Consider the following 25,826-nt stretch of genomic DNA (forward strand, 5'->3'; position numbering starts at 1 on the left):
TGAACTGTGCCCATTTCTGTGCCTTCACATCCTTTCTGTAAAATGGGAACAGTATCAGTGTTGTTTGAGTATTAAACAAGGTAACAATTGCAAAACACTTAGCACAGAGCTTGGCACATGGTAAACATTAATAACTAGGATGATGATTATTATGTTTTACCTGTTGTTATCTCTGCACCTGTTTTCTTGGTTATAAAGTGGAGATAATCATGCCTCATGAACCTGCTTTACAGGGTTCTGTGAGGCCTACAAGAAATAAAGAATGTGAAAACACTTTATAAAACTGGGAAGTCCTTTATCAAGTCCAAAAATTACTTCTTAGTCCCACAGCCTAGCTGGGGGTCTGACTTTAAACAGCCTTTACAAATTGAGAATTGGGAAGGGGAGTCTGGGTGATACCCGTAGCTCCATCACTGGACGAGGCGAGGCCTAAATGCCCAGCTTCAGCACTCTTTTCCTGGGTAAACTTTGACTTCAGCTCTGTTTTATCCTCTCTATGATGGGCTGAGAACACCCAGCTCGCAGGCCAATGGACTGAGGGTCAATTGAGCCCCTGACTATGGTGTGCCTGGCACAGGGCCTGCCTGACTTGGGGCCCTGGAGGGGACCTTGCTGCCCACACCTGCCTCAGCCAGGCCTGGGCCAGCAGTTCATGTGCCAACCACAAAGGGGAGCCTCAAAGCTTCCATTGAGGGAATGGTTCACCAACCCCACCATCAACAACTCCTCTATTCCCTGTTCCCCCCTTACCTGCTTTTCTCTCAGGGCCAGGGAGAAAGCCCTTTAGGAAGGAGTGATGGTCGTCTACCCTGAGTCTGCCCAGAGGCATCTGCTTTGGGTTCGGTAACCTGCAGAGAAACAGCCAGACACTGCATGTATGTAAATTTCTGACTTGGGGTGGACTTCCTGCCTACTCCACTCAACCTACCAGCTGAGTGGCCTGGAGTTACTCTAACCTCCTTGGGCCTCAGTTTCCTACCCTGCAAGGGAGATGGTGCCTGTGGGAGAGCTTTGTAAACCGTGGCCTGAGCTGCACGTGCAGTCATGGTCATCCTTCTTATTGTCCCCATTCTGTGGGCTTGACCATATCAGATTCCCTAATACAGGAAAAGAGGGAAAACTCCCCTGTTGGCTGCCTGACTGTTAAGCTCCCACCTGAACATCACAGATGCTCAGACAGGGCCACTCCACAACAACTAAAAGCCTAGCCCCACCCTCCCACATACACACCTGGACCAACACTGGTGATTGCTGCCCTGTTACCAGGGGCAGCTCTAGCCCATTGCAATACTCCCACCACCCAGGCAAAAGTTATTAGACTCCCAGTCACTGAATTCCCCTGCTTCTTGACAGCAGCTGATCCAGAACTAATCCTGCCTTCTGTATCCCTCCAAAGACTCATCCAGCACAGGCCCAGATCCTTTAAGTCCCTCCCTACCCACCGCCACTCAAGAATCCTTACCGAGGGAGCCTCTGGGATGGAACAGGACCACAGAGAGTGAAGAGGGTTCTAAGGGGACAGGCAGTTGCCTGTCATCAAAGCCCTGGAGACCCCAGGAGAAGGGGGCACATTGAGCGACTCCCCAATGTGTGAGGCCCATAACCCACCCTCTCGACTCTGTACAGCTTGGTCCTTCTGGCCTGTCTTCCCAGGTGAATGCTTCACCAAGACCTCTTAGAAGGAGAGTGTTCCTTCCTCCATGTATCCCCAGAATGCAGATTTTTATTACCCTGTTTGGGACCTTCTTGCCTTGAGTAGTAATTCTTCATTTCCTGAGGGCCCACAATATTCCAAGCACCGTATGATGTGCTTTACATGTGTCATTGCTAATCCTCACACCATCCATTCCACATGGATTATTAGCCTGATTTTTTACAATAAGGAAACTCGGGCTCAGAGAAATAACTTGACCGAGGCTTGAGTGGCAGGGTCAGGATTTGAACCATGACAATGTGACTCAAAATCATTGTGGGTCTGCATGTTCTTCACAGAACTGTAACACAAAGGCTTGCCAGTGTCACCTGCACATGCCACTCCCTCCCAAGAATGCAACTGCTGCAGATTTTTTTGTCAACAAAGCCATGTGCTTTGAGTAGAATCAAGGGGACTCCCACAGCCAAAGGCTGTCCTCTAGGCCCGTGCTGACTGCCTGCCCAGCCTGAAGCTCTGGGCCTTGGGGAATGCTGGGGAGAGGTGGAGACACAAGGAGGGAGAAGACAGTGTTTTGTGGACAGAGGCAAGACAGACCACTCCCCTGTCTTTCTGATAATTGCTGATTGTTCAATGTTCCCTGAGCTGTCTCTTTTTGCAACCTTGAAGTGTGGAAGCCAAACTGAGATCGAAACTGTGGAGGGATCGGGTAGAGACCCTGCCCTGTTCACCTTTATGTCACAAGCAACCAGCCCTAGGTACAGGGTATGGCATGCAGGAGGTGCTTAATAAATACTCATAAGTGAGTGAGCAAACAAGTGAGTCAGGGTGGTGATGCGTGGCATACGTACAAAAGTGCAATACAGAATAGGGGTGGTTACCAAACACTACTTAAGAGTCAGCCTGCAAACGAAGACTTGTTTTGGAATAAAGGGACACTTTCGCTTCAATTTGAAGATGAGCCTGTACGACTTCTGCCTCATTCTACTGAGATTTAGAAATAATTCAACCCAAGTGAGACTCCTGGAGAAGAATGACAGACACATTTTCTCTTTGTTTAAAATTTTTTTCCCAGTATTTATTTCCAGCTTTATTGAATATAATTGACATATAATATGTAACTTTAAGTGTTAATGTATAAGTTATTCTGTACTATGTGATGATTTGATACATGTATACATTGCAAAATATTTACCACAACAAGGTTAGTTAAAGCATCCTTCACCCTGTTCCCGAGTCCAAGCTTGTACAGCTCTCCACATGAAAGCCCAATAAATTGATAGATGAGGTGTTGGGACAAGGAATAGAGACTTTATTTGGAAAGCCAGCAGACCAAGAAGATGGCAGACTAGTGTCCCAAAGAACCATTTTACCTGAGTGAGAACTCAGAGTTCTTTTATACTAAAAGGGGACCAGGTGTGGCTGGCCATTGCAGATTTCTTGGTGCTGGCCAGAACCCAGAAGGGATGTGATAATCCTTTGTTCTTGTAGCAGTCCACATAGGTCTGGTCATGATATTCCTCCAACAAGACAATTGTTATTCTCTGTTCTGTACCTTTTAATCTCTATACGAATGGAAAAGTGTTACATCTTTAAAGGTCAAGCCTGGGAGGCAGAGCCTTGAGAAAGGGCTACTATGTGTATTTCAGGCTATAGGCATCATTCTTTCACAAAGGTGCAGAGCCAGAATAACTTAGCATAGCAAACAGGGCACAAATGTGAGAGCTAAAGGAATAGATCCAATATGGTGTCAGGTTTGTTCTTCTCTATTACAATTCTCCCCTGTCAATGTCCATTCCACAATCTTCTGGGAAAAGGGGTGATGACAACTCTGGCTACTCCCTGCTGAACAGAGGCCATGAAGGGGTGATTGTGTAATGGAATTGATCAGTTTGGGACTGGAAGTATTCCCAAGGCCCAGGCTGGGCATGAACAGTTTGCATTGGATCCCCTTTTTATGGTCCTTCACAATACTTAGACAAGCACTTGAATGTACACATAAACTTGGAATAAGGATACCCACGAAATTCTGCGCTATGCTATCTTTATATCTTTTTTTTTTAATACAGCAGGTTCTTTATATCTTTAAAGAGGGTTATTTCCCCTCTTTGGCCACACTTGGAGATAGTTTTATTAAAGCATTTCCTTTCTAACAAGTGGCTGTCACCAGTGTAGTGAAACAAAAGAGAAGAGCAAGAGTCATCATTACTTATCTGGTAAGAGCTTTGACTCGAAACAGCAACTTAAGATCTTCTAATGTCTCACAAGGCCAAGTCTATTTTTCTTCATCCTGTCCAGTTTCTAGAGGAGTGAGTTCTACTCGGGTGTGGTAAATCCATGGTCTTATCCTGGCTAATTTATCAAAATGAGGAGTGGGTGTTCTGCAGTACCTTGTATGGTCCTGTCCACTTAGTGGCAAGTTGATGTCCCAGTCCTTGTTCTCTCCAGGTTTTGAGGAGGACTCAATCCCTGGGCTGGAAGGGGTGCAGTACCATCTCAGCTGGGTAGGTGGACCTACTGGAAGCAAATTCATGAACAGAAGTTCATATAGTGCCCAATTCTTAACATAGTTGTTGACTGCTAGGTCCTTTAAGACAGCTACAGATTCTCCTGCCCAGGCAGACACCTGGAATGGCCTACCACACAATATTCCTGAAGGGCTCACTTCTGGGAGCCACTCTAATCCATAGCAGGGCAACTGGCAAGACCTTATACCAAGTTGGTCTCTTGACATATTTTAGCAATGCTCTCTTTGAATATGTGATTCATTTTCTCAGTTTTTCCTGTTGATTGTGGTCTTCAGGCTGAATGTAGTTTCCAACAATATGCAATGCTTTAGATACCTGTTGGGTTATACTGGAGACAGTGCAACCGCCACTTTGAAGGGTGCAGGCAATCCAACTTGGGCAATAATTTCCTTAAAGAGGGATTTAACTACTTCAGATGTTTTTTCTGTCCAGGTGGCTTATGCTTCCACTCATTCTGAAAAAGTGTCCACAGGGAATTCCCTGGCAGGTCAGTGGTTAGGACTCTGCGCGTCCACTGCTGGGGGCCCAGGTTTGATCCCTGGTCAGGGAACTAAGATACTGCATGCCATATGGCACGGCCAAAAAAAGAAAAAGAAAAAGTGTCCACAAACACTAACAAGTATCTGAAGTTTCCTGCAGCTTGAGGTATTTGAATAAAGTCTGTCAGTCCTCAGTGGGGCAGGCTCCTCTATATTGAGTTCCCACCTGGGGGTGTCTAGCAGCAGTCTTTGGATTATTTTTAGCACAAATTTTAGCCTGGCCAAAGGCAGGGAAAGGTGGCCTGACACTTAGGCCAGGGGGAGACCGAGAAAGGAAATGGGGAAGTGGAGTTCCTCAAACGCCAGCAGGTCAGCCAACCCATAGCACTGCAATCCCAGCCACAGCTGGTCCTGGCCGGTGAGTCCATGTTGGGGATGGGGAGAAGGCAAGGTGGAAGCTTGCAGTGCAGCCCCACCCTCAGCAGAGCATAGGAGACCAGGGGCACACTGGGCACAAGCTGTGAGAACGGCAGTGGGCAGCCAGGGAAGGTCTTGTGGGGGTATGGTCACTGACCACGCGATAAACACGTGTGTTGAGGGCCCACTGGTGCCAGACCCTGGCTAGGCCCTGGGATAGGGATGGACTAGGAAGAGGCTTGGCCTTGAATATGACTCAGGCAGGTAAGGAAGTGGTGGGAAGGCAGTGCAGCCGAAGTGGCTGAGATATGAGTTACGGTCAAAGAACCAGCTGGCCAGGTCAGGGAGCAAGAGCACGGCCTGTACAACAGGGCCCAGCCAGGTGCCACATCCCGCTGGAGCAGCCTGTGCCACTGCCCATCAGATACAGAATTTGGGCTTGACTGCAGGGTATAGGGAATCACTAGATGCCTTGAAGGAGGGAGGTGAGGGGAAACATAATTATTAAGTATCCATCAGGTAACAGGCACTCAGTAGGTGTTTTCTGTGCCAATGCCTCTCAGACTCAATGTGTTTACCAATTTCCTGAGAATTTCATTAAAATGCAGAGTCTCTATATTCCATATCTTGTAATAACCTAAAATGAAAAAGAATCTGAAAAAGAATATATATATTTGTATATGTATGTATAACTGAATCACTTTGCTGTACACCTAAAACACTGTAAATCAACTATACTTCAATAGAAAAAAATTTTTTAATACAACAATATAGGCATACCTTAGAGATATTGTGAGTTCGGTCCCAGACCACCACAATAAAGCAGATATCACAATAAAGCAAGTCACATGAAAAAAATAATAAAAAAATAAAGATACATATAGAGATGAATTTTCTTTATAACAAATAAAATCTATAAGGCATCAAAAAAATGCAGAGTCTAATTCAAGAGGCCTAGGGTGGGGGTCTGAGGTGCTGCATTTCTGATAAGCTCCTAACTGGGATCACACTTTGAGGAGAAAAGCTGTAGCTCATTCAATCTGCACCCCAATGCTGTCCAGTGAGTATTATCGGCTCCTGTTTATTGGCAGGAAAACTGAGGCTCAGTTTCTGGGCTTGCCTGAAGGCACATCATTAAAAGAGCTATACTGTCCCCTGCCCTCCACCCATGTGAGGGAGATAACATAGCCCCTAAGTTATCACTCTCTCCAAGCCCCTCTTAGTCTGCCCCAGGCTTGCGTCTTCCAGGTCTATAACTTCAGGTCCTCCTGTCCCAGCTGGCCTCCAGCCTGGAGTTTCTGAACTTGCCTGTGGCAGCATCTAAAGATAGTCTACCTCACAGGAAACCAAATACTATTGGCTAACTTTGCAATTAAAGATGCTCTCAGAGGGAAGGAAAGGGAAATACTCTCTGGCAGAGTCTGCGTGGGACAGGGCGGCTGACTGGCATATCCAGAGGTTCCCTTCCCAGGTCCAGCCCAGGTAGGAGCAGAGGACTCTTTCAGCACCTGTGGGCGAGCTGGGTGGGGCACTGTGGTCAGAGGTCAAAGTTGGTTAATGATGCTGGTTTGCTTTACATGCCAACAAGGGAGACCATTTTCCAGAGGATGTTGCAGCCTAAATGTCCAAGGGGCTTGGGGGTGATGGGGGGCAGTGAGTGATTAGATCATTTATGATATGCTTAACATAGTGGAATATGATTAGAAGTGTTAGTAATTACGTTTCAGGGACATGGAGAAACGCTCAAAAAAAGCATCATTTAAAATTGCATCTGCCAACTATTATATATGGAATGGATAAACAAGATCCTACTGTATAGCACGGAAAAGAATATATATGCATACACACACATATATATGAATCACTTTGCTCTACAGCAGAAATTAACACATTGTAAATCAATTACAATGTCCTAACCACTGGACCACCAGGGAACTCCCTATTATTTTTAAAAACAATTTTATTTTTTTTCTTTCTTATTCTTTTAGAGACTCACATTTAACTGTTTATGGGTGAAATGTTATGACATCTGGATTTATTTATTTATTTATTTAAAAATATTTATTTATTTGGTTGTGCGGGGTCTTAGTTGCGGCACAAGGGATCTTTAGTTGCTGCATGTGGACTCTTAGTTGCGGCATGCGGGATCTAGTTCCCTGACCAGGGATTGAACCCAGGCCCCCTCTCTGCATTGGGAGTGTGTAGTCTTAAAAACTGGACCATCAGGGAAGTCCCTGAATTTATTTTTAAATAATCCAGTAGGGTATGAGTGGGGAATAGATGAAATACTGATCATGAGTTGCTAATTGTTGAAGCTGGGTGATTAGTGCATGGGGGTTGTCTCTGCTTTTATACATGTTTGGAAATTGTATAATAAAAAGTTTTAAAAATAGCATTTGCATTTTAAATATACTCAATGTGAATATTAAAATATGCATAAAGATTGGATGGAAGAAGTTAAAAGCTAGCTGTGGTTGGTTCTGGGAAGTTGGATTGTAGATAGTTCTGAGTTTTTTCTTTCCTGTTACTTCCATGCTTTTTTGTGCCATCTGCATTTTTTTTTTTTTTTTTTTTGGCTGTGCCGTGAGGCATATGGGATGTTAGGTCCCCGACCAGGGATCAAACCCACACCTCCTGCAGTGGAAGCTCGGAGTCTTAACCACTGGACTGCCAGGGAAGTCCCAAAATCTGCATTTTTTATAATGAGCAACTATTGCATTTATAACGAAAATTATTTTAATAACAAATTGCTGACACACTTTGATGTTCAACGTTGATGTATGCTGTTATCATCATTGTGAGGACATTTGGGCTCAGAAGGTTTGTGTCATTGGAAAACATCATCTTCAGAAAGAAAGTATGAGTGGTCACACATGTGAGTGAATTGTGACTCTTGGCAGGGAAGAAAACCTATACCACATCTCTTTAAATATCTTCCCAGGCCCTCTTCATCTTTTTCCTTAAACCTACGTTCATTGGGAAACATAACACACTCAAAGGACAGTGTGCAGGTCAACAGCTTATAAATTGATCTGCTACCAAACCAACATCCAGGCAGCAGCAGAGAACCAGGCCAGCCCCCAGCAGCCACCCTCAGGTCCCTTCTTGATCACCACCCCTGCCCTCCCCAAAATCACCCCATTCCTGACTTTTATGGTCATTGCTTCCTTCTTTGTCCATGTAGTTTTACCTCCTACATATTCATTCCTAAACACTGTGGATTTTCTTTGCCTGTTTCTGACCTTCACATATGTGGATTTATATACAGTATGTCTGCTTTTTGGTTTGCATTTTTAAAATGCATTTCTACTGTAGGAGATGTAGATGCACACACAGAAATGTTCATGACAGAATTGTTCAAAACCTGAAAGCCACCCAGGGGTGCATCAGCATAGAACAGAAAATAATCGTGGGGCACTCACACAGTGCAATCCTATTCAGCAATAACAGTGAACAGACCATAGCCACAGCAATAGCATGGATGAGATACTACCAGAAATGCTGAGATGAATTTACAGATAAATGCAAAATTGGCCCCTATCCACATGGCAGTTATCAAATGCATCACTACCAGACACAATTTCTTTTTCCATGAACAAGAATTATCGCATCATCATCAGTCATCTGTAAATTAGCTCAGACAGTGAAAGGGGGAGATGGCCCCAAAGGGTGTGCTAGACAGGACACCCAATAAAGGTTTTTTGGCCTATTAAAGTCTTTTATAATTTCTCCTTATAGATCCTCAGTGTAGAATTTGAGCCTCCTCTGTTTTCCCCTCTTCTGCCTTCTCTGTGCATCCTTTCCTGAGCCCTCCACTCAGACTAAAGTGAACTTTCCTGAAGGCTCCGGGAACAGGTTAGCCCCTCCTAACCCCACAATCCTCACTTCTTTCTGTTTCTGTATAGTCCCTCACACCCTCTCTGCCTGGCCGTGGACCCAGGAAACCTCCTTATGCTCATACTCTCAGAGCCTTTGGCTTCAAACCACACCCCACCCCATGCCCACCACCATCTTTATCAACCTGGAAGACCCTCCCAGCCTTTAAGACTCAGCTTAAATGGTCCAATCCTTGGGTTTCCCATCACTTTTCTTATACTCTTACTAAACAATAATAAAAATTCACAGAGACTATATTTTAGACATTTTTACCTCTACAGAATTGAGCACAGTGCCTACTGTTGGGGAAATAGAATGAAAAACAAAATCTCCAACCCAGAAAAATCTCTCCATGAATATGGTAGAGAAAGAAAACTCTTTCATTACTGAATAAGCATTAAATGTGATGTGCATCACAGGCAATCCGCTATGAGGTAGTAAAGACACAAAAAATCTCACCCTGGTATATGACCAGATACAACCCCTTACACACATGTTCTCAAGATACACAATGACTGGTGCTCAAGTAAGGGAACCTGACAGTCACACACAGTTCATCCCAAGTTTACCATGGTCATTGGGTTCATCACCTGTATTAGTTGGTTGGCTTCATCCAGAGGAGAAACAAACTTCTCATCCCTTTATTATCAGAGGTAGTTGTGTAACTTGGAGCCAGGTTCCTGCCCAAGTCAGGCTCCTGCCCTGCCTCTGGGACTGGGAGCCTGGGCGCCTCAATATCTGCATTTCAAAGAGATGGCTCCCGGCTCTGAAGCTGACAGAGGAAATGATCACATTTTCTAAAGGGTATATATCCACATTTCAAAGAGGAAAGAAGGTACAATTACATGTTTTCTAAAATAAATACTCTAAGAAAAAGGAGGCAAGTGGACTCTTGTCCCTTATTTCCAACAGGGAGAATTAAGCCTCTTATTATTTTTTTTTAGTTAATTAATTAATTTATTTTGGCTGCGTTGGGTCTTCGTTGCTGTGCGCGGGCTTTCTCTAGTTGTGCTGAGCGGGGGCTACGCTTCGTTGCGGTGCATGGGCTTCCCTTCGCGGAGGCTTCTCTTTGTTGCGGAGCATGGGCTCTAGGTGCACGGGCTTCAGTAGTTGTGGCACATGGGCTCAGTAGTTGTGGCGCACGGGCTCAGTAGTTGTGGCACACGGGCTTGGTTGCTCTGCAGCATGTGGGATCTTCCTGGACCAGGGCTTGAACCTGTGTCCCCTGCGTTGGCAGGCAGATTCCTAACCACTGCGCCACCAGAGAAGTCCCAAGCCTCTTATTTTTAATTTTCACTTGTCCTTACACCAGTGTATGGTAAAGATAATTAACAGATATTGGCTTAATCAAAAATTAATTAATCAGCAAGTCCATCTCTTCTTCAGTTATTAAAAAAGGAAAATCATAGTCATTTCCTTTCTAAATTTCACAGTTCATTTTAACAGAGATAAATAAATACCATAAAGGACTTTGAGGAGGAAAGCAGAGGGAGGTGTGGCAAACCAAGAACAGGGGCAGGTCCTGTGAAGGGGTGGCTCACACACGAGCAGAGGGGCCTCACTCCATGTGTGGTTTTCTCCTGTTACTGGTCTTGGCTTGTGGTGTGTTTGGGCCCGTATAAAATGCTGGTGTGTGAGTCACGCCAAGTTGTTTTAGGTGGACTCTGCTGCAGGAATAGAAAGTCACTCAATCTACTTGTGTGGAGGATGGGGAGCAAGTTGTAAAATGTGCCCACTGCTCCTCAGCATGGAATTCAAGGCCCATCCATCTGCCCCTCTTCTTCCTTCTTGGCCTTGCTCTCTCTGCATCCTAAGGAGGGGTCTCATAAAAAATAGCTGTCACTGTAAATTGGAAAACCATCAGGTCCTTAAACTCAGGGTCCCAAGTAGCCAGGGGTGTGGGCTTGGGGCCAGACTGAGAACCTTCCTACGTGGCCCAAGGTGAATTCCAGATTTGTCAGGACTCAAAATTAACTAATTCAGCTCTCTGTCTCCAAACAGAACCTCATCTGAATGCTGGCCGCCTGCGAGCCCAGAAGCTTCGCAGGCTGCTGAGCAGCCACTCTGTGGACACGAGGCCACGCTTCCCCTGACCCAGGACTCATGCTGCTCTTTAAAACTGTTTCCTTCTGTTTGGTCATTGTTGGAAAACTGAGCAGCCAGAGCTGGCCAGGCCCTCAGAGATGGTCCAGTCCAGGGCTTTCATTACATACATCAAGAAACTGAGGCCAAGCTGGAAGTGAGCTGCCCAGGGTCTGCCAGCTTATTTCAGGGTATGTGGACCCCTCTGAAGTACATGGCTCTGAAGAGCATCACTGTGTATTTGAAGACAGGAAATAAGCTGACCCTTTAGCCTTCAGCCTTTCCTTCTCCATAGAAAAGGATTCCCATTTCTTCACCACCATTGTTGAGAGCTAGGTTCTGGGGGTCTGGCAGTGAGGACCACCTAGTCATGGCTGGAGAGGCAAATAATATCCCCATCCCTTCCATTTCCCACCCACAGTTTCACTGAGGGTCAGCCTTCTGGGTCCTGAGTCTAGAAGGCGAAACCCAGGAAGAGTGTTCAGGGTCACTTCTTGAATCTTATCCTTTAAAGGGGGGTCACCTCTACTATTTTTCAGTTCTCATTCTAGAGACAGGGCCTGCAGTAACATGCAGAATTCCCCTCCAAGAGGGAAAGCATGGTGCAGGGCAGGGAACACGGCTTTGTGAAGAGACACATCTGGGTTGAAATCCTGGTTCTGTTGCTCCCTTGGGCAAATTACCCAAATCTTTCTGAGCCGCTGGTGGTTATTTTGCAAGGGGGCAGAGTCATTTCCCATGAGGTGTTGTGGTGAGAATTAAATGGGGAGCATGTGTCTGGAGCATGTGTCTGGAGCATGACACTTAGCAGGTATCCAGGAACGGCAGCCTTCGCTCCTAAACTGGGGCTTTCTGAGGATAACCTCAGGTTCTAGAACCTCAAGAGATGGTGGTACCCCCACGGGGAAAGTTGGGATCAGGGATCAAGCAATTCCTGAGTTTTGTTTGGTCCAAAGGAAAAAAATTAAGCCTCACAATTGGCATTAGACTGAACCTCAAACCCGCGTGTACTCGAGGGCCTAAAAAGCCATAAAAAGAGAGCAAGAAAGGTAAACAAACAAACAAACAAAATAAGACTCATTGAATCTAGAAAACTAAGCAGGACGTGAAGCCAAAAGAGAGGAGGAAGCAACATGAAAAAGACGCTGGGGAGAAGAAAGTGGATGGGGGCCAGCTAATGAGAGGGGAAGTGTAGAAAAGGGAAGCTGATTGGAAACAGTGGGTAACGATGACCAAAAAAAAAAGTTAAAAAATAAGTGAGCAGGCCTGAGAAAAGGAAGTGACCGGAGGAAGTAGAACAGGATCGGCAGTAGAGCCAGCTTGGTGTTTTTTAAAGCAGGTTCTACAAAATTCATTTCAGCTTGGGTGTGAAACCCATGTGTATTCAAAGCTCAGCTTCTAGGTTCAGCCCAGACTCTCCCAGCTCAGCACCAGTTAGTAAAACGTTGACTTAACAGAACAGAGGGTGAGGAGATCCGAGGACAGCTGAGGGGACGTGTGCGGTGCAGCCTCAGTTAGTGTGGTGGGACCTGTGTTAGTGCTTCACTCCGGCACCTATCCTTCCCCTTGCAATCCCGTCTATATGAACCTCGCTTAGTAGATGCTGTGAAGGCTTATTTCACTGGATTCTTTTTTTTAAAATTTCATTTATTTCTTTTTGGCTGTGTTGGGTCTTCGTTGACGCCCACAGGCTTTCTCTGGTTGCGGCGAGCAGGGGCTACTCTTCGTTGCAGTGCGCAGGCTTCTCACTGTGGTGGATTCTCTTGTTGTGGAGCACGGACTTTAGGTGTGCGGGCTTCGGTAGTTGTGGCACGTGGGCTCAGTAGTTGTGGCACACGTGCTTCGTTGCTCCGTGGCATGTGGGATCTTCCTGGACCAGGGCTCAAACCCGGGTCCCCTGCATTGGCAGGCGGATTCTTAGCCACTGCGCCTTCACTGGATTCTTGCACTTGGTTTCTGGTGTCCTCAGGGTCTGGGAGGCCAGTGTGCAGGCTGAGTGAAAGCCAGTTGATCTCTGGCAGCCCTTTGACCCCTAGGGCATTAGTCCTGCTCTTGTCTGCTACCAGGAGGCCCTATCTTCATGCTCCTGGCCCAATCCTGGGACATCTCAGAGGACCCAGAAATAAAAGGTCCACCCAGCTCAGGCCCACCTTTCCTGAAAAGGTGCCTGGATAAAGCTATCAAGTTCTAGACACTTCATGTTATTACCTATTTAATCCTCTCTGTAATTCTGAAAGGAAAGTTCACTGCCCTGCTGAAGGGCTCCAGGGATATTCATGACGAGAGGATGGGGAAGGTGCAGGAAGAGCTTGGAAAAGGCCAGGATGTCAGAAATAAACAGGTGGCATGTGGCAAGGAGGTCCCCAGTCCCTCCCCTCTCCTTGCTGGGCACCTGGCTCAGGGCTGCCAAGTGTGTGCCCGTCCCCTTCTAGCCCACCTCCCCACTCTTCCCAATGACCCAGGGACACCTGCCCGAAGATTTGTAGGAGGTCCCTGTGTGTGAGGCACGCCGCCAAGAGTGGAAATCAAACCCACCACATGCAGATTTGGCAAAAATCAAGCCAATTCAAAAGCACCAAGTTCCTGGGTTTTCAGGACTGAACACAGGCCCAAAAGAGATGCGAAACGATTTTTATTGTCCTTGGACTCCTCTCGAGGTCAACTCTGCCAGCTCCTGACCCGGGGTGGGGGGCGGGAAGAGGGGGGACTACCCCCAGCATCCGCAACTTAGGACTACAAGGGCTTGACTGTTTGTGTTCCTACACAGCTGACTGTCTGGGAAGATGGGCTCCAGCAACAAGTCACCTGCACCAAGCGGCCACACCCGGCCGCCCGGCATCTCAACTGAGCCATTTGAAACTGACATTTATGTCACTCAAAAATGGTTGCATATCAGCCATTTTATATGGTTCAACTTAACTTTTATTGATTAAGGTCATAGCCAGAGGCTCCTCTCTGAGAAAAGGGCATTGCAGCTGAAAGCAAAGAAAGCATACAGTTCCCTGGGGCTGAGAACTCCATCCCAGCCTGAGACGGCCCAGGTCAGAAAGCCTTGGGCCACTTCGCCCGGAAGAGTCTGGGTGAGACGCAGAGCTGGGCCAGGACACTAAGCAGAGGCTGGGAAGAGAGAAGCAAAGCCCTGGCTGGGGGGGCCCTCGCCTTGGCAGAGACACCATCTTGGTGAAACCAGCATGAAAAGTATGTAGCGGGGTATGGAAACTCACCTGGTTAAAGAAGCATGAGCTTTGGTTTTAGTTGTGCTGAGTGGAGGCAGTGATGACCAGGAGGTGTGCACTGAGGTTTCTGAGGGCCTGTCTTGTGGTATCACGAGGAAGAGGAGGGGGTCCCAGAGGACCAGGGCAAAAGGGCTCCCCTTGCAGCCTCTGGAGTGAATCTTGGCTGGGAGAAGAGGGGATGGACAAGTGTCACTTCCCAACCTGAGCAGAAATGTCTTATCTTTCCATTCTTGTCCAGAAAAAAACAGGAAAAGAACAGTGGGGGAGGCCAGGTCACAGTGAAGTGCAGGGCTGGTAATTATCAGATTACTTAGCCCCCAAGACCCAGGGCAACAAGCTAACTGAGCACAGGCCTCCATCTGGGATCCATCAGCCCTTTCATGACTGCAAAGGCCTGGATGATGGTGACACTCCCTCTTGGAGTTGTAGGATGACTGACCATCCCAGCTGGCTTAGAACTGAGGGGTTTCCGACATGTGAGACTTTCAGTGCTAAAACCAGAAGAGTCCTGGGCAAATCAAGGCAAGGTAATCACCCTAGGGTGTCTGACTCTATGTCTTATCCCTTCAGGAACAGAAAGACTTAGTTGGTTCCAAGAGGGAGAGGCAAAGAAATGGCTCTCAAAGACAAAGACGAGCCTCTGGGTGCAGGCCTGCCCAGGGCTCCGCAGTATCTAGGACCTCTCTCTTCAGTGTTCATGCAGGAGAAATGAGGGTGCAGAGGGCAGAGAGGTGGGAGAAAGGAAGGGGGTGGAGAATGGAAGCTTGGACTGGAAGTGTGAATTACGGCGTCCCCACCACCACACCCCTCTCCTCCCCACTCACTCATCCTCTCTCCCCCATCCACACCCTGGTCAAGCTCGCTATCTTTCAGATAGACTTTTGAAAATTAAAGAAAAAAAGATCTATCTCAAGCTTCAAAAGGCTTAGATTCAAACGCTAACTGAGCCATTTACTGCATAGTTTCTGGCAAGTCACTCAGCCTCTCAGGGACTGGTTTCCTCTCTGTCAAAGGGGTCTCTTATAGCCTCCATCACACAGATTAAACAAGATAGCACGCATGACACTGGGAAAGGTACTGGTTAGACACCCAACCAAAGGTTTGCTTCTTCCAGTCTGCCTATGTAAGGGGCAGAATTCCAACTTTGTTTCTCTGAGAACTAATGCCATTAGTTGTCTTCCTTTCTCATCCAGGTGCGCACCATGCCCACCATCTCCCCTGAATCAAGTTTAGAAGACTTTGAGTATGATGAGCTTGCAGAAGCCTGTGATATGGGGGACATCGTGGCCTTGGGAACTGTCTTCCTGTCCATACTCTACTCCCTTGTCTTTGCCTTTGGCCTGGTGGGAAATTTGCTGGTGGTGTTTGCCCTCACCAACAGCCAGAAGCCCAAAAGCATCACTGACGTTTACCTCCTGAACCTGGCCTTTTCTGATCTGCTCTTTGTAGCCACCTTGCCCTTCTGGACTCACTATCTTATAAACGAGCAAGGCCTTCATAACGCCGTGTGCAAACTCACCACCGCCTTCTACTTCATCGGGTTTTTTGGAGGCATATTCTTCATCACCATCATCAGCATCGACAGGTACTTGGCCATTGTCCTGGCCGCCAACTCCATGAACAACCGGACTGTGCAGCATGGCGTCACCATCAGCCTTGGCGTCTGGGCAGCCGCCATCTTGGTGGCTGCACCCCAGTTCATGTTCACCAAACAGAAAGAAAATGAATGCCTTGGTGACTACCCTGAGGTCCTACAGGAAATCTGGCCTGTGCTCCGCAACGTAGAAATAAATTTTCTTGGCTTCCTGCTCCCCCTGCTTATTATGAGTTACTGTTACTTCAGAATCATGCGGACACTTTTTTCCTGCAAAAACCAAAAGAAAGCTAAAGCCATTAGGCTGATCTTTCTTGTGGTCATCATGTTTTTCCTCTTCTGGACACCTTACAATGTCATGATTTTCTTAGAGACACTCAATCTCTATGACTTCTTTCCCAACTGTGACATGAAGAGGGATCTGAGGTTGGCCCTCAGTGTGACCGAGACAGTTGCATTTACCCACTGTTGCCTTAATCCCCTTATCTATGCATTTGCTGGAGAGAAGTTCAGAAGATACCTTTACCACCTGTACAGGAAATGCCTGGCTGTCCTGTGTGGCCACCCCGTCCACGTCAGTTTCTCCCTGTCCCCGTCTGAATCACAAAGGAGCAGGCGAGAAAGTATTCTGAGCAGCAATTTCACTCATTACACCAGTGATGGAAATACATCCATCCTCCTCTGAAAGCCTTGTCTCTCCAGCAAGCCTGGAGTTTCTGAGACTGACACTGAATAATTAGGACAGATTTTTAAATTTCTTACATGCAAGAAACAATGGGTTTGATGCCCAAAAGCAATCCTGAAAGTATTTTTGAGAATTGTGCTCAAAATCTGAATGATAAAGGACAGGCATGTTTCTTATTGCCAATGTCAAGAGTTTCTTGTTTACAAATTACAAAAATTCAACGCAGATTAATTTAGCCTGAAAAGAGGCAGTATCATTCGCATTGTAACATGGGCAAGGGGGTGGCGAATCCTCAGAGTGAGTGAAAACTAGAGATTGAATCTAGCTAGAACTTCCTCTCTCTGACTCTCAAATCTCTGAGTGGTAACAGAGATCCCAGACTCACATAACACAGTTTTGTCATCAGAGAGGGAATGAGACCTATATCCCTCTGATCCCAAGGTCAAAATTCCCAGGGAAGGGCTCTGATTGGCCAAGTTTGTATCAGATTCTCATCCTTGGACCAGGTGGCAGTATCCACAGGGAAGACATAGATAAGATGGCAGCTCCCATTCCAATCTTGTGGTTGGAGATGCGTGAAGACATATTTCCAAGAAGCTGGAGGGGTGGGTGATGCTTTGATCAGATATAACAAGAGTTGCCCACCAACTTTACCTGTGTCTAGCCCAGCCCCACCCTGATCATACCAGCCAGCACACACCACCAACCTCTTCGCCATTAAACCCCCTCTGTCATGTCCCCAAACATACAAAGGTTCCCCAGCACCTACTGCATCAAGTCCAAGCTCAAATGCCTGGCCTCTGACACCCTCCGTCATGTGGTTCCACCAACAGATTTGCCAGTACCTCCTCTTCACAAAGGACTCCAGCCACCTTGTCAGTCAGGTCTCTTCAATCCAGCCACATGCATCGCCACCTGCTCCAGAGCCCAGGGGGATAAACAGAAAAAACAGTGGCCCATCTGAGAAGGCATGGTTTCTAGTCCCAACTCTATCACTTATCTGCTGGGTAATTTGGGGCCAACTGAACTTCAGTTTCCTCATCTGTAGAATGGAGATAACAGAACTTTTCATGTAGGAAGCATCCTTTCCAGCATGAGGAACCAGCCTCTAACTCTTGCAGGTTCCAACCCTCTTGTCTGGTTCCCAGACTTCAGCTTTTCCTCCACCTGGCACCGTGCTTAAGTGGTGCCGTTGACAGAGCCTGGAAGGGCCTTGCGGGCTCTGCTGCGTGATGTAGCTCAGACACAGAGGAGGCTGGCTCCTACAGTGGCGCTCAATGGACACTTGTAGATATACAGGTTGATAGCCTTTCCTGACCCAACCCTCCCGGACTGCCTGGAACATTTCCTCCCAATCAACTGGTGGCAACCCCATCTGGAGAGAACCCCATCATTCATGCCACTGCCAACCTGGACAGCCAGGGTCCCAGGAGCAGTTTTCCCTTTCTCAGTAAACATTTGGGATGGACTGAAATTTTAAAGCTTGAAAAACAATTGTGATGATGCTAAAGAAAATATAATCTACCCACACAGTATCTTCATCTGCCCACCAGACCTCATTCACACCCTCATGTGTTTCGAGTTGCAATCATAATGTACAGACAGTTTTATAATCTGCTTTTTTTTTTTTTTTGCGGTACGCAGGCCTCTCTCTGTTGTGGCCTCTCCCGTTGCGGAGCACAGGCTCCGGATGAACAGGCTCAGCGGCCATGGCTCATGGGCCTAGCCGCTCCGCGGCACGTGGGATCTTCCCAGACCGGGGCACGAACCTGTGTCCCCTGCATCGGCAGGCGGACTCTCAACCACTGCGCTACCAGGGAAGCCCGTATAATCTGCTTTTTTTTTCTCTTAACATTAGGCCACAAATAGCCTTCTGTTTCTATATAGTTTTGTAATATTTCAGAAGACTCTGCCAGGTTGTGTACTCATTGAAGGCGTCTGACTCCTTCTATTTCTCACTCCTTGGCAGTCAGTATATTTGTTTAACCAATGACAGAATGAATTATGTTCCATCAAGATCATGTACTGTAACTTACTCATCATTACCCTATTAATAAACATTTCGCTTGTTTCCAATATTTACCAAACACATATTTTACAGCACTTTTCTGTATAATTTCCTTTCTCGTCTCCAATTACTTCCTTTGGATAAATTTCTTGCCATGGGGATAACTGGGCCAAAGGGCCTGGGAACTTTTTAGCTTTTGACACATACATGTGAAACTAATACACTGCAAAACCTTTATTGAGCATATATTACATGCAACATGGGAGCTCAGATCCAGAGCTGTTGCAAAGATCAGTGTGATAAGGCCTTCGCCTTCAATGTTTAAGAGGTGCTTAACATTTAAATGCAGAACTCAGAAATTTACAAAAAAAAGCATGCTCTGCATTAATTGGTAACACAAGAGCAGTGACATCTGACCTGAGTCTTTAAGGATCTTAGGACCCTAATCTTAGGACATCTGACCTGAGTCTTAAGATCTTAAGATCTTAAGGGAAATGTCTGAGAAATTGAAAGGCATTGGGAATAGAGTATGTGGTGGGAAGCTTCTGAAGTTTTGGCTCAGACAACCAATGGAAGACGGTGTTCTCGGGGTGTTCACAGTTTACTCCCTTATTACCTGATCCTTGTTCCAATTGTTGAATTATGAAACTTTTCATTAAAATTTTAACTTATAAGTGAACTCCCAAGAAAAGAGGAAAATATTCTTTTGGCTTGAGAAACAAAGAAGAGAGATAAACAGTTTCATTTCTAGAAGAAAATTAGATTTGTATCATAAGAAACATTCATTCATTCATTTTGCTGAATAAGACAGAATAGGGAGAAAATAAGGAAGGTCATCGAAAAAACCTAAATAGCAATGATGTTGGTATCTAAGTTAAAGGAAGGCACATTTGAAAAGGACAGTTGGCCCTAAGAGCACAGCTGGATCAGATCCACCACAGCTTCTGGGCTCTGGGCTTCCCCAAAGCAGAAAGAAACTCCAAATGCAGACAGACATCTATGACTGAGTCCCAATCTACTGACTCTGTGCTTGGGAAGGTATTTGACATCTCTGAGGCTCAGTTTCTTCACCTGGAAAAAAAGAATAAACATGGTGCCCACCTCCTAGGGTTATTATGAGGATTTAGTAAGACTACCTTCACAAAGCTCACAGCACAGGCTTGGAAAGCATGGTCAAATAAATGGAGGCAACTATTTTGATTCTTTTTTTTTCCTTATTATGATTAGATTGAATCTTTCCCAGTGAGGAAACTCATACTATGTTGCCCTTGCCATCTTGCTTTTTTTAGTCCCAGAATCACAGAATTGTGGGTGGTCAGAAATAGTTGAGTCCAAACCCACACTTTGCAGGTAGGGGAAAGGAGGTCCAGGGAAGGCCAGAGACTGGCCCAACATCACACAGCAAGTTAATCAAGGAGGTAGATATCTCTTAGTTTACTGACTTCTTTCTCCTCTTGATAAAACTATAGACCAATCTTATGGTGACTACAGTTAACAATACTGTATTGTATATTTGAAAGTTGCTAAGAGAGTAGATTTTTAAATTTCTCACCACACACAAAAAAACTGTAACTATGTGAAGTCATGGACGGGTTAACTAACCTTATTGTGATAATCATTCTACAATATATACACATATAAAATTATATATAGAAACCCTAAAGACTTCATCAAAAAACTGTTAGAACTAATAAACAAATTCAGTGAAGTTGCATGATACAAAATCAATACACAGAAATCTGTTGTGATTCTTTACACTAATAATAAACTATCTGGAAGAGAAATTAAGAAAATAATTCCATTAATAATTGCATCAAAAAGAATATAATACCTAGGAATAAATTTACCAAGGAGGTAAAAGACCTGTATATTGAAAACTACAAGATATTAATGAAAGAAATTGAAAAAGACACAAATAATGGAAAGATATTTCAAACTCATGGATTAGAAGAATTAATATTGTTAAAATGTCCACACTACCCAAAGCAATATACAGATTCAAAGCAATCCCTATCATAATTCCTTTTCATGAAATAGAACAAACAATCCTAAAATTTGTATACAGCCACAAAAGACCCCAAAAAGCTAAAGCAATCTTGAGAAAGAGGAACAAAGCTGTAGGCATTATGCTCCCTGATCTCCAACTATATTACAAAAACTACAGTAATTAAAACAATATGGTATTGGCATAAAAAGAGACACATAAATCAGTGGGTCAGAATAGAAAGCCCAGAAATAAATCCATATATATATATATATATATATATATATATATATATATATACGTGGTCAATTAATTTATAACAAAGGAGCCAGAAATATACAATGGGGAAAAGACAGTCTCTTCAATAAATGGTGTTGGGGAAACTAGACAGCTACATGCAAAATAATGAAACTGGACCACTATCTTACACCATATGCAAAAATTAACTCAAAATGGATTAAAGACTTGAATGTAAGACCTGAAACCATAAAACTCCATAGAAGAAAACATAGGTTGTACAACTATGTCAAGATCTTGACATAGGTCTTAGCAACAATTTTTTTAATCTGACAACAAAAGCAACAAAAGTAAAAAGAAACAAGTGGAACTACACTGCACTAAAAAGTTTCTGCAAAGCAAAGGAAACCATCAACAAAATGAAAAGGCAACCTATTGAATGGGTGAAAATAACTTCCAATCATATATATGATAAGGGCCTAATAACCAAAATACAGAAAGAACCCATACAACTCAATAGTAAAAAAAAAAATCTGATTTTAAAATGGGCAGAAGATCTTAGTAGACATTTTTCTAAAGAAGATATACAGATGGCCAATAGGTATGTGAAAAGATGTTTAACAACATTAATCAGTAGGGAAATGCAAACTGAAACCACAATGGGATATCATCTCTCACCTGTTAGAATGGCTATTATCCAAAAGATGAGAAATAATAGTTGTTGGCAAGAATGTGGAAAAAAGGGAACCCCTGTGCACTGCTGGTGGGAATGTAAATTGATGCAACCCCTATGGAAAACAGTATGAAGGTTCCTCAAAAAATTAAAAATAGAACTACAATATGATACAGCAATTCCACTTCTGAGTATTTATCTGAAGAAAATGAAAAAAATAATTTGAAAGGATATATTATCCCCATGTTTATTTCAGCATTTACAATAGACCAGATATGGAAACAACCTAAGTGTTCATTGATGAATAAATGGATAAAGAAATTGTGGTAAATACATACAATGGAATACTATGCAGTCATAAAAAATGAAATCCTACCATTTGTGACAACATAGATGGACCTCGAGGGCATGTTGCTAAGTGAAATATATCAGACAGAGAAAGACAAATACCATATGATCTCCCTTATATGTGGAATCTAAAAATTAAACAAACAAAAAGCCAAGCTCACAGATACAGAGAACAGATTGGTGGTTGCAAACGGGGAGGGGTAGAGGGTGGGAGAAATGGGTGAACTCTTTTTTTAGTTTAAATAAATTGAATAAAAATTTTTAAAAATAAAATAAAGTAACATCACTACATTGTACACATTAAACTTACAAAATTTCATGTGTCAATTATGTCTCAATAAAGCTGGGAAAAAATACAGTCCAATCTTCCCTCTAAGAGCAGAGAATACAGGTGGTCAATGGAAAACCCGTAGAAAGAGGATCTGCAGGCAGATGATTTAGGCAGAGAGGGAAGGTCTGCCCTCCTGAATGCAGAGTTTAACAGAATTGATCTGCTTGTGGTGACAGGTGCAGCCTGGGTGGTGCAGCCTTTGGTGACAGCTGTTCTGTGACATCAGTATCTCTAATGAAAGATGGTCAACAGACAGAGACTCACTGGCAAAGGATACCAGGATTCCCAGAAGCAAATGTTATCAGCCGCTCCCATCAGGATCTGGATGGGTAGACTGAGCCTTTGGGAAAAGGGCCACTGCAGAGGCTGGCCACATCCTGGGGCTGTCCCAATGCTTAGGGAAATGCCCAGTCCCTTCCAAATAATCCTACTCGCTTTGGGCTTATTCTATGATCATTAAATGACCATCTGAGGGAGAAGCTGGATTTCCAGGAACATTGCCACCAAGAAAGATGGAGAATATATGCTTTTGGTTACTGGGAAAAGCTATCACCCCTTATAATCCACTGCATTGGTCATGTGGATAGTATCTGGTGGGCTTTCCATAATCTCTCTCTCTGAGACGCTGTCCCTGAAAGCCCAGGGGGGAGAATTCTCCTCTGGCCTCAAAAGGTTGACAACCACACCTGGAAACTTGGCAGCCCAACTCTGAGAGGTCCACTTTGGGTACCACCTGGCCCCTAGACAATGTCCCATTAGTACCCTCAAAATTGGGGCAGTCTGTCCCAACTCAGAAGCAAATTTTCTTTTCTACCTGCACCCCATTCTCCTGGTCCAGGGGGACCACTTCAGTTTCAACGTGACCTATAATATTGTTTGCTTAACTTGCTGAGTTGGCGACCACATTCCCCAGACCACATTCCCCACTACCCCAGAGTAGTATTATCCAAGAGCAAGTGAGAGAAGTAGGTTTTTGCAAACGTGGAAATACCCTGTCTTTCTTCAAGACGCCCTCCATCCATAGGACGGCCAAGATGTTTTCTTGAGGATACATGGTGCCATGTCTGCTCTGCTCTATGAGGCATGTTGTTAGGCAACAGCCAAAGTTCCTCCAGAGACACACCCTAGACAGCTCTAGAAACCACAAGACACACTCAGCAGGAAAATTACTCTTTTACCCCATATTTCCTCATTTATTTAGGTAGGAACAAAAATAAAATTTTAATTCACACTTCTTTGACTACTAGAAAAGATTGTTCAGTTTTCGATGTGCTTGTTCTATATTCTTCATATCCGTTTCTGATTATCAAAGAGAAGCACAGTCATAGAAAATACAAAAAACAAAGAAGTGTATAAAAAGTTTAAATTACACAATATTCCACCTCCTATAGATAAAACATTGTTTAACACTTAGGTGATTTTCTACCATGTCTTTCTCTGCAGATATAATTTTTTAAATAAAAAGATTTGATTTAAAAAAAAAGATTTGAGATCATAACATAGATACAGTTTTAGATTTTTTTTTCACTTAACATTGTAGCATAAACATTTTCCCATACATTAAACGCAAGCATGATTTTAATGATTGCACAGAACTCCATATAGACTTTGTCTAGCCAAACCTCTACTGATGGACATGAATGTATAAAGGAAAAACACAGATTTTTCCTCCTTCTATGTAGGGAAAAATCCAGTTCTTCCCCACTGTGTTTCTCTCCTGTGTGTCTCCTCTACTACTCACACAGAACACTTCATTTCTGACACTTCTGATCACCAAATGTGTGGGGAGTTTTCTCCACATCAAGCAATTCTCTGTGACACCAGCTGAGTGTCCTACAATTTAACTCAATTCTGACATTATCTACCTGGAGATAGTGTCAGACCCCACAGGTTAAGGGCTCAGTCCCACAAGACTGCCCCACCCCCCTTCAGATGCCAATCACAAGTAGTAGATCCCCAGGTTACCCACAAGTACTGTCACAAGTACTACCCACAAGTACTGAGTTGACTACAAATCAGAGGTTCCCATGACCACACCTTGGGTTGGATTAATTTGCTAGAGCAGCTCACAGAACTCAGAAAACACTTATGTTTACCAGTTTATTAAAGGATATAATAAAGGATACAGAGGAACAGTCAGATGAAGAGATATATAGGGCAAGCGTCTGAGAGGGTCCCTAGTACAGAAGCTTCTGTTCCTGCGGAGCTGGGGTGCATCACCCTCCCGATATATGGATGTGTTCGCCAACCCGGAAGCTCCCTGAACCCCATACTCTTGGGATTCTGTGGAGGCTTCTTCACTTGGCATGATCAGTTATTAACTCCATTTCCAGTCTCCCTCCCCTCTCTGGAGGATGGGTGGTAGAGCTGAAAATTCTAACCATCTAATCAAGGCTTGGTCTTTGATGACCAGCCCCACTCAGAAGCATCCAGCAGCTACTCAGTGTCTGCATTAGAATAAAAGATGCTCCTAGTGTTCTTATCATTTAGGAAACTATAAGGGTTTTAGGAGCTCTGTGCCAGGAATGGGGGTCAGAGATCAATATATATATTTCCTATTATCTCACAGGATGCAATTCCCAGTTTTTTACTATTATGTACAACACTGTGCTGAACATAAAACTTGTTCATATCTTTGATTGTATAATAGCAATTACTGAAGGAATAGATTTGAGCATCTGTGTGTCTCTTGCTAGCTACCGCAAAATCGCTTTTTCGAAAAATGACACTGAGTTGCTTCTACTCCAAGAACCCCAATCCCTGACTTTAGCACCCACTCCATCACCAGACTTTTTGGCCAGGATATTATGGGCTTTAGTTATTTTAGAAAATACCAGCTACTGATTTCAAGAGGCAGAGAAGGCAAGGCAGAGAAGGAAAAAAGAGGTCCATTCTTGAGAGTAAGTGGTAAGGCTGCTCTTTGGCAGAGACAAAAGAAAAAAGGAATAAGTGGATTTTAAATGTGACCAGTCAGTCTCCCAAGGCAATAAAAATAAAAACAAAAATAAACAAATGGGACCTAATAAAATTTATAAGCTTTTGCACAGCAAAGGAAACCATAAAAAAAAAAAGACAACCTACAGAATGGGAGAAAATATCTGCAAACGATGCAATCAACAAGGGCTTAATTTCCTACATATACAAACAGCTCACACAATTCAACAACAAAAAAACAAACAACCCAATCGAAAAATAGTCAGAAGGGGGACTTCCCTGGTGGTCCTGTGGTTAAGACTCCACGCTTCCAATGCAAGGGACGTGGGTTTGATCCCTGGTCAGGGAACTAAGATCCCACATGCTGCGCAGCCAAAAAAAAAAGAAAGAAAGAAAAATAAAAATGGTCAGAAGACCTAAATAGAGAGTTCACCAAGGAAGAAATACAAATGGCTGATAGGCAATGAAAAGATGTTCAACAACGCTAATCATCAGAGAAAAGCAAATCAAAACTACAATGAAGTACCACCTCACACTGGTCAGAATGGCCATCATTAAAAACTCTACAAATGGGACTTCCCTGGTGGCAGAGTGGTTAAGAATCTGCCTGCCAATGCAGGGGACATGGGTTCAAGCCTTGGTCCAGGAAGATCCCACATGCCGCGGAACAACTAAGCCCGTGTGCCACAACTACTGAAGCCTGTGTGCCTAGAGCCCGTGCTCCACAACGAGAAGCCACCACAATGAGAAACCCATGCATCAC

General features: G+C 44.5%; 1 protein-coding gene and 1 long non-coding RNA gene across 4 annotated transcripts in view; one reads left to right on the forward strand and one right to left on the reverse strand.

Annotated features, from left to right (window-relative positions):
- Positions 1–5,813: 5,813 nt before the first annotated feature.
- LOC137232317 (uncharacterized) overlaps positions 5,814–25,826 on the reverse strand; it is an 87,993-nt gene continuing 67,980 nt past the window's right edge. For 2 of the 3 annotated variants that reach the window (XR_010946960.1, XR_010946961.1), the window contains 2 exons: positions 15,789–17,463; positions 5,814–14,432 (listed from right to left, as the gene is read on the reverse strand). This is a non-coding gene — a long non-coding RNA (uncharacterized lncRNA). The remainder of the gene's footprint in view (positions 14,433–15,788; positions 17,464–25,826) is intronic. The other variant, XR_010946962.1, reaches the window with a different exon arrangement.
- Positions 6,310–16,963, forward strand: CX3CR1 (C-X3-C motif chemokine receptor 1). The gene is made up of 2 exons (XM_067754016.1): positions 6,310–6,557; positions 15,463–16,963. The coding sequence occupies exon 2, from the start codon at positions 15,472–15,474 to the stop codon at positions 16,546–16,548; it is 1,077 nt and encodes a 358-aa protein (XP_067610117.1). The 5' UTR covers positions 6,310–6,557; positions 15,463–15,471; the 3' UTR covers positions 16,549–16,963.

This window comes from Pseudorca crassidens, chromosome 10, assembly GCF_039906515.1.
Source record: "Pseudorca crassidens isolate mPseCra1 chromosome 10, mPseCra1.hap1, whole genome shotgun sequence".
NCBI classification, from domain to species: Eukaryota; Metazoa; Chordata; class Mammalia; order Artiodactyla; family Delphinidae; genus Pseudorca; species Pseudorca crassidens.

What these genes read in the sequence shown, in the direction of transcription:
- CX3CR1 (XM_067754016.1), top strand. Translation starts at nt 15,472, where the DNA reads ATGCCCACCATCTCCCCTGAATCAAGTTTAGAAGACTTTGAGTATGAT.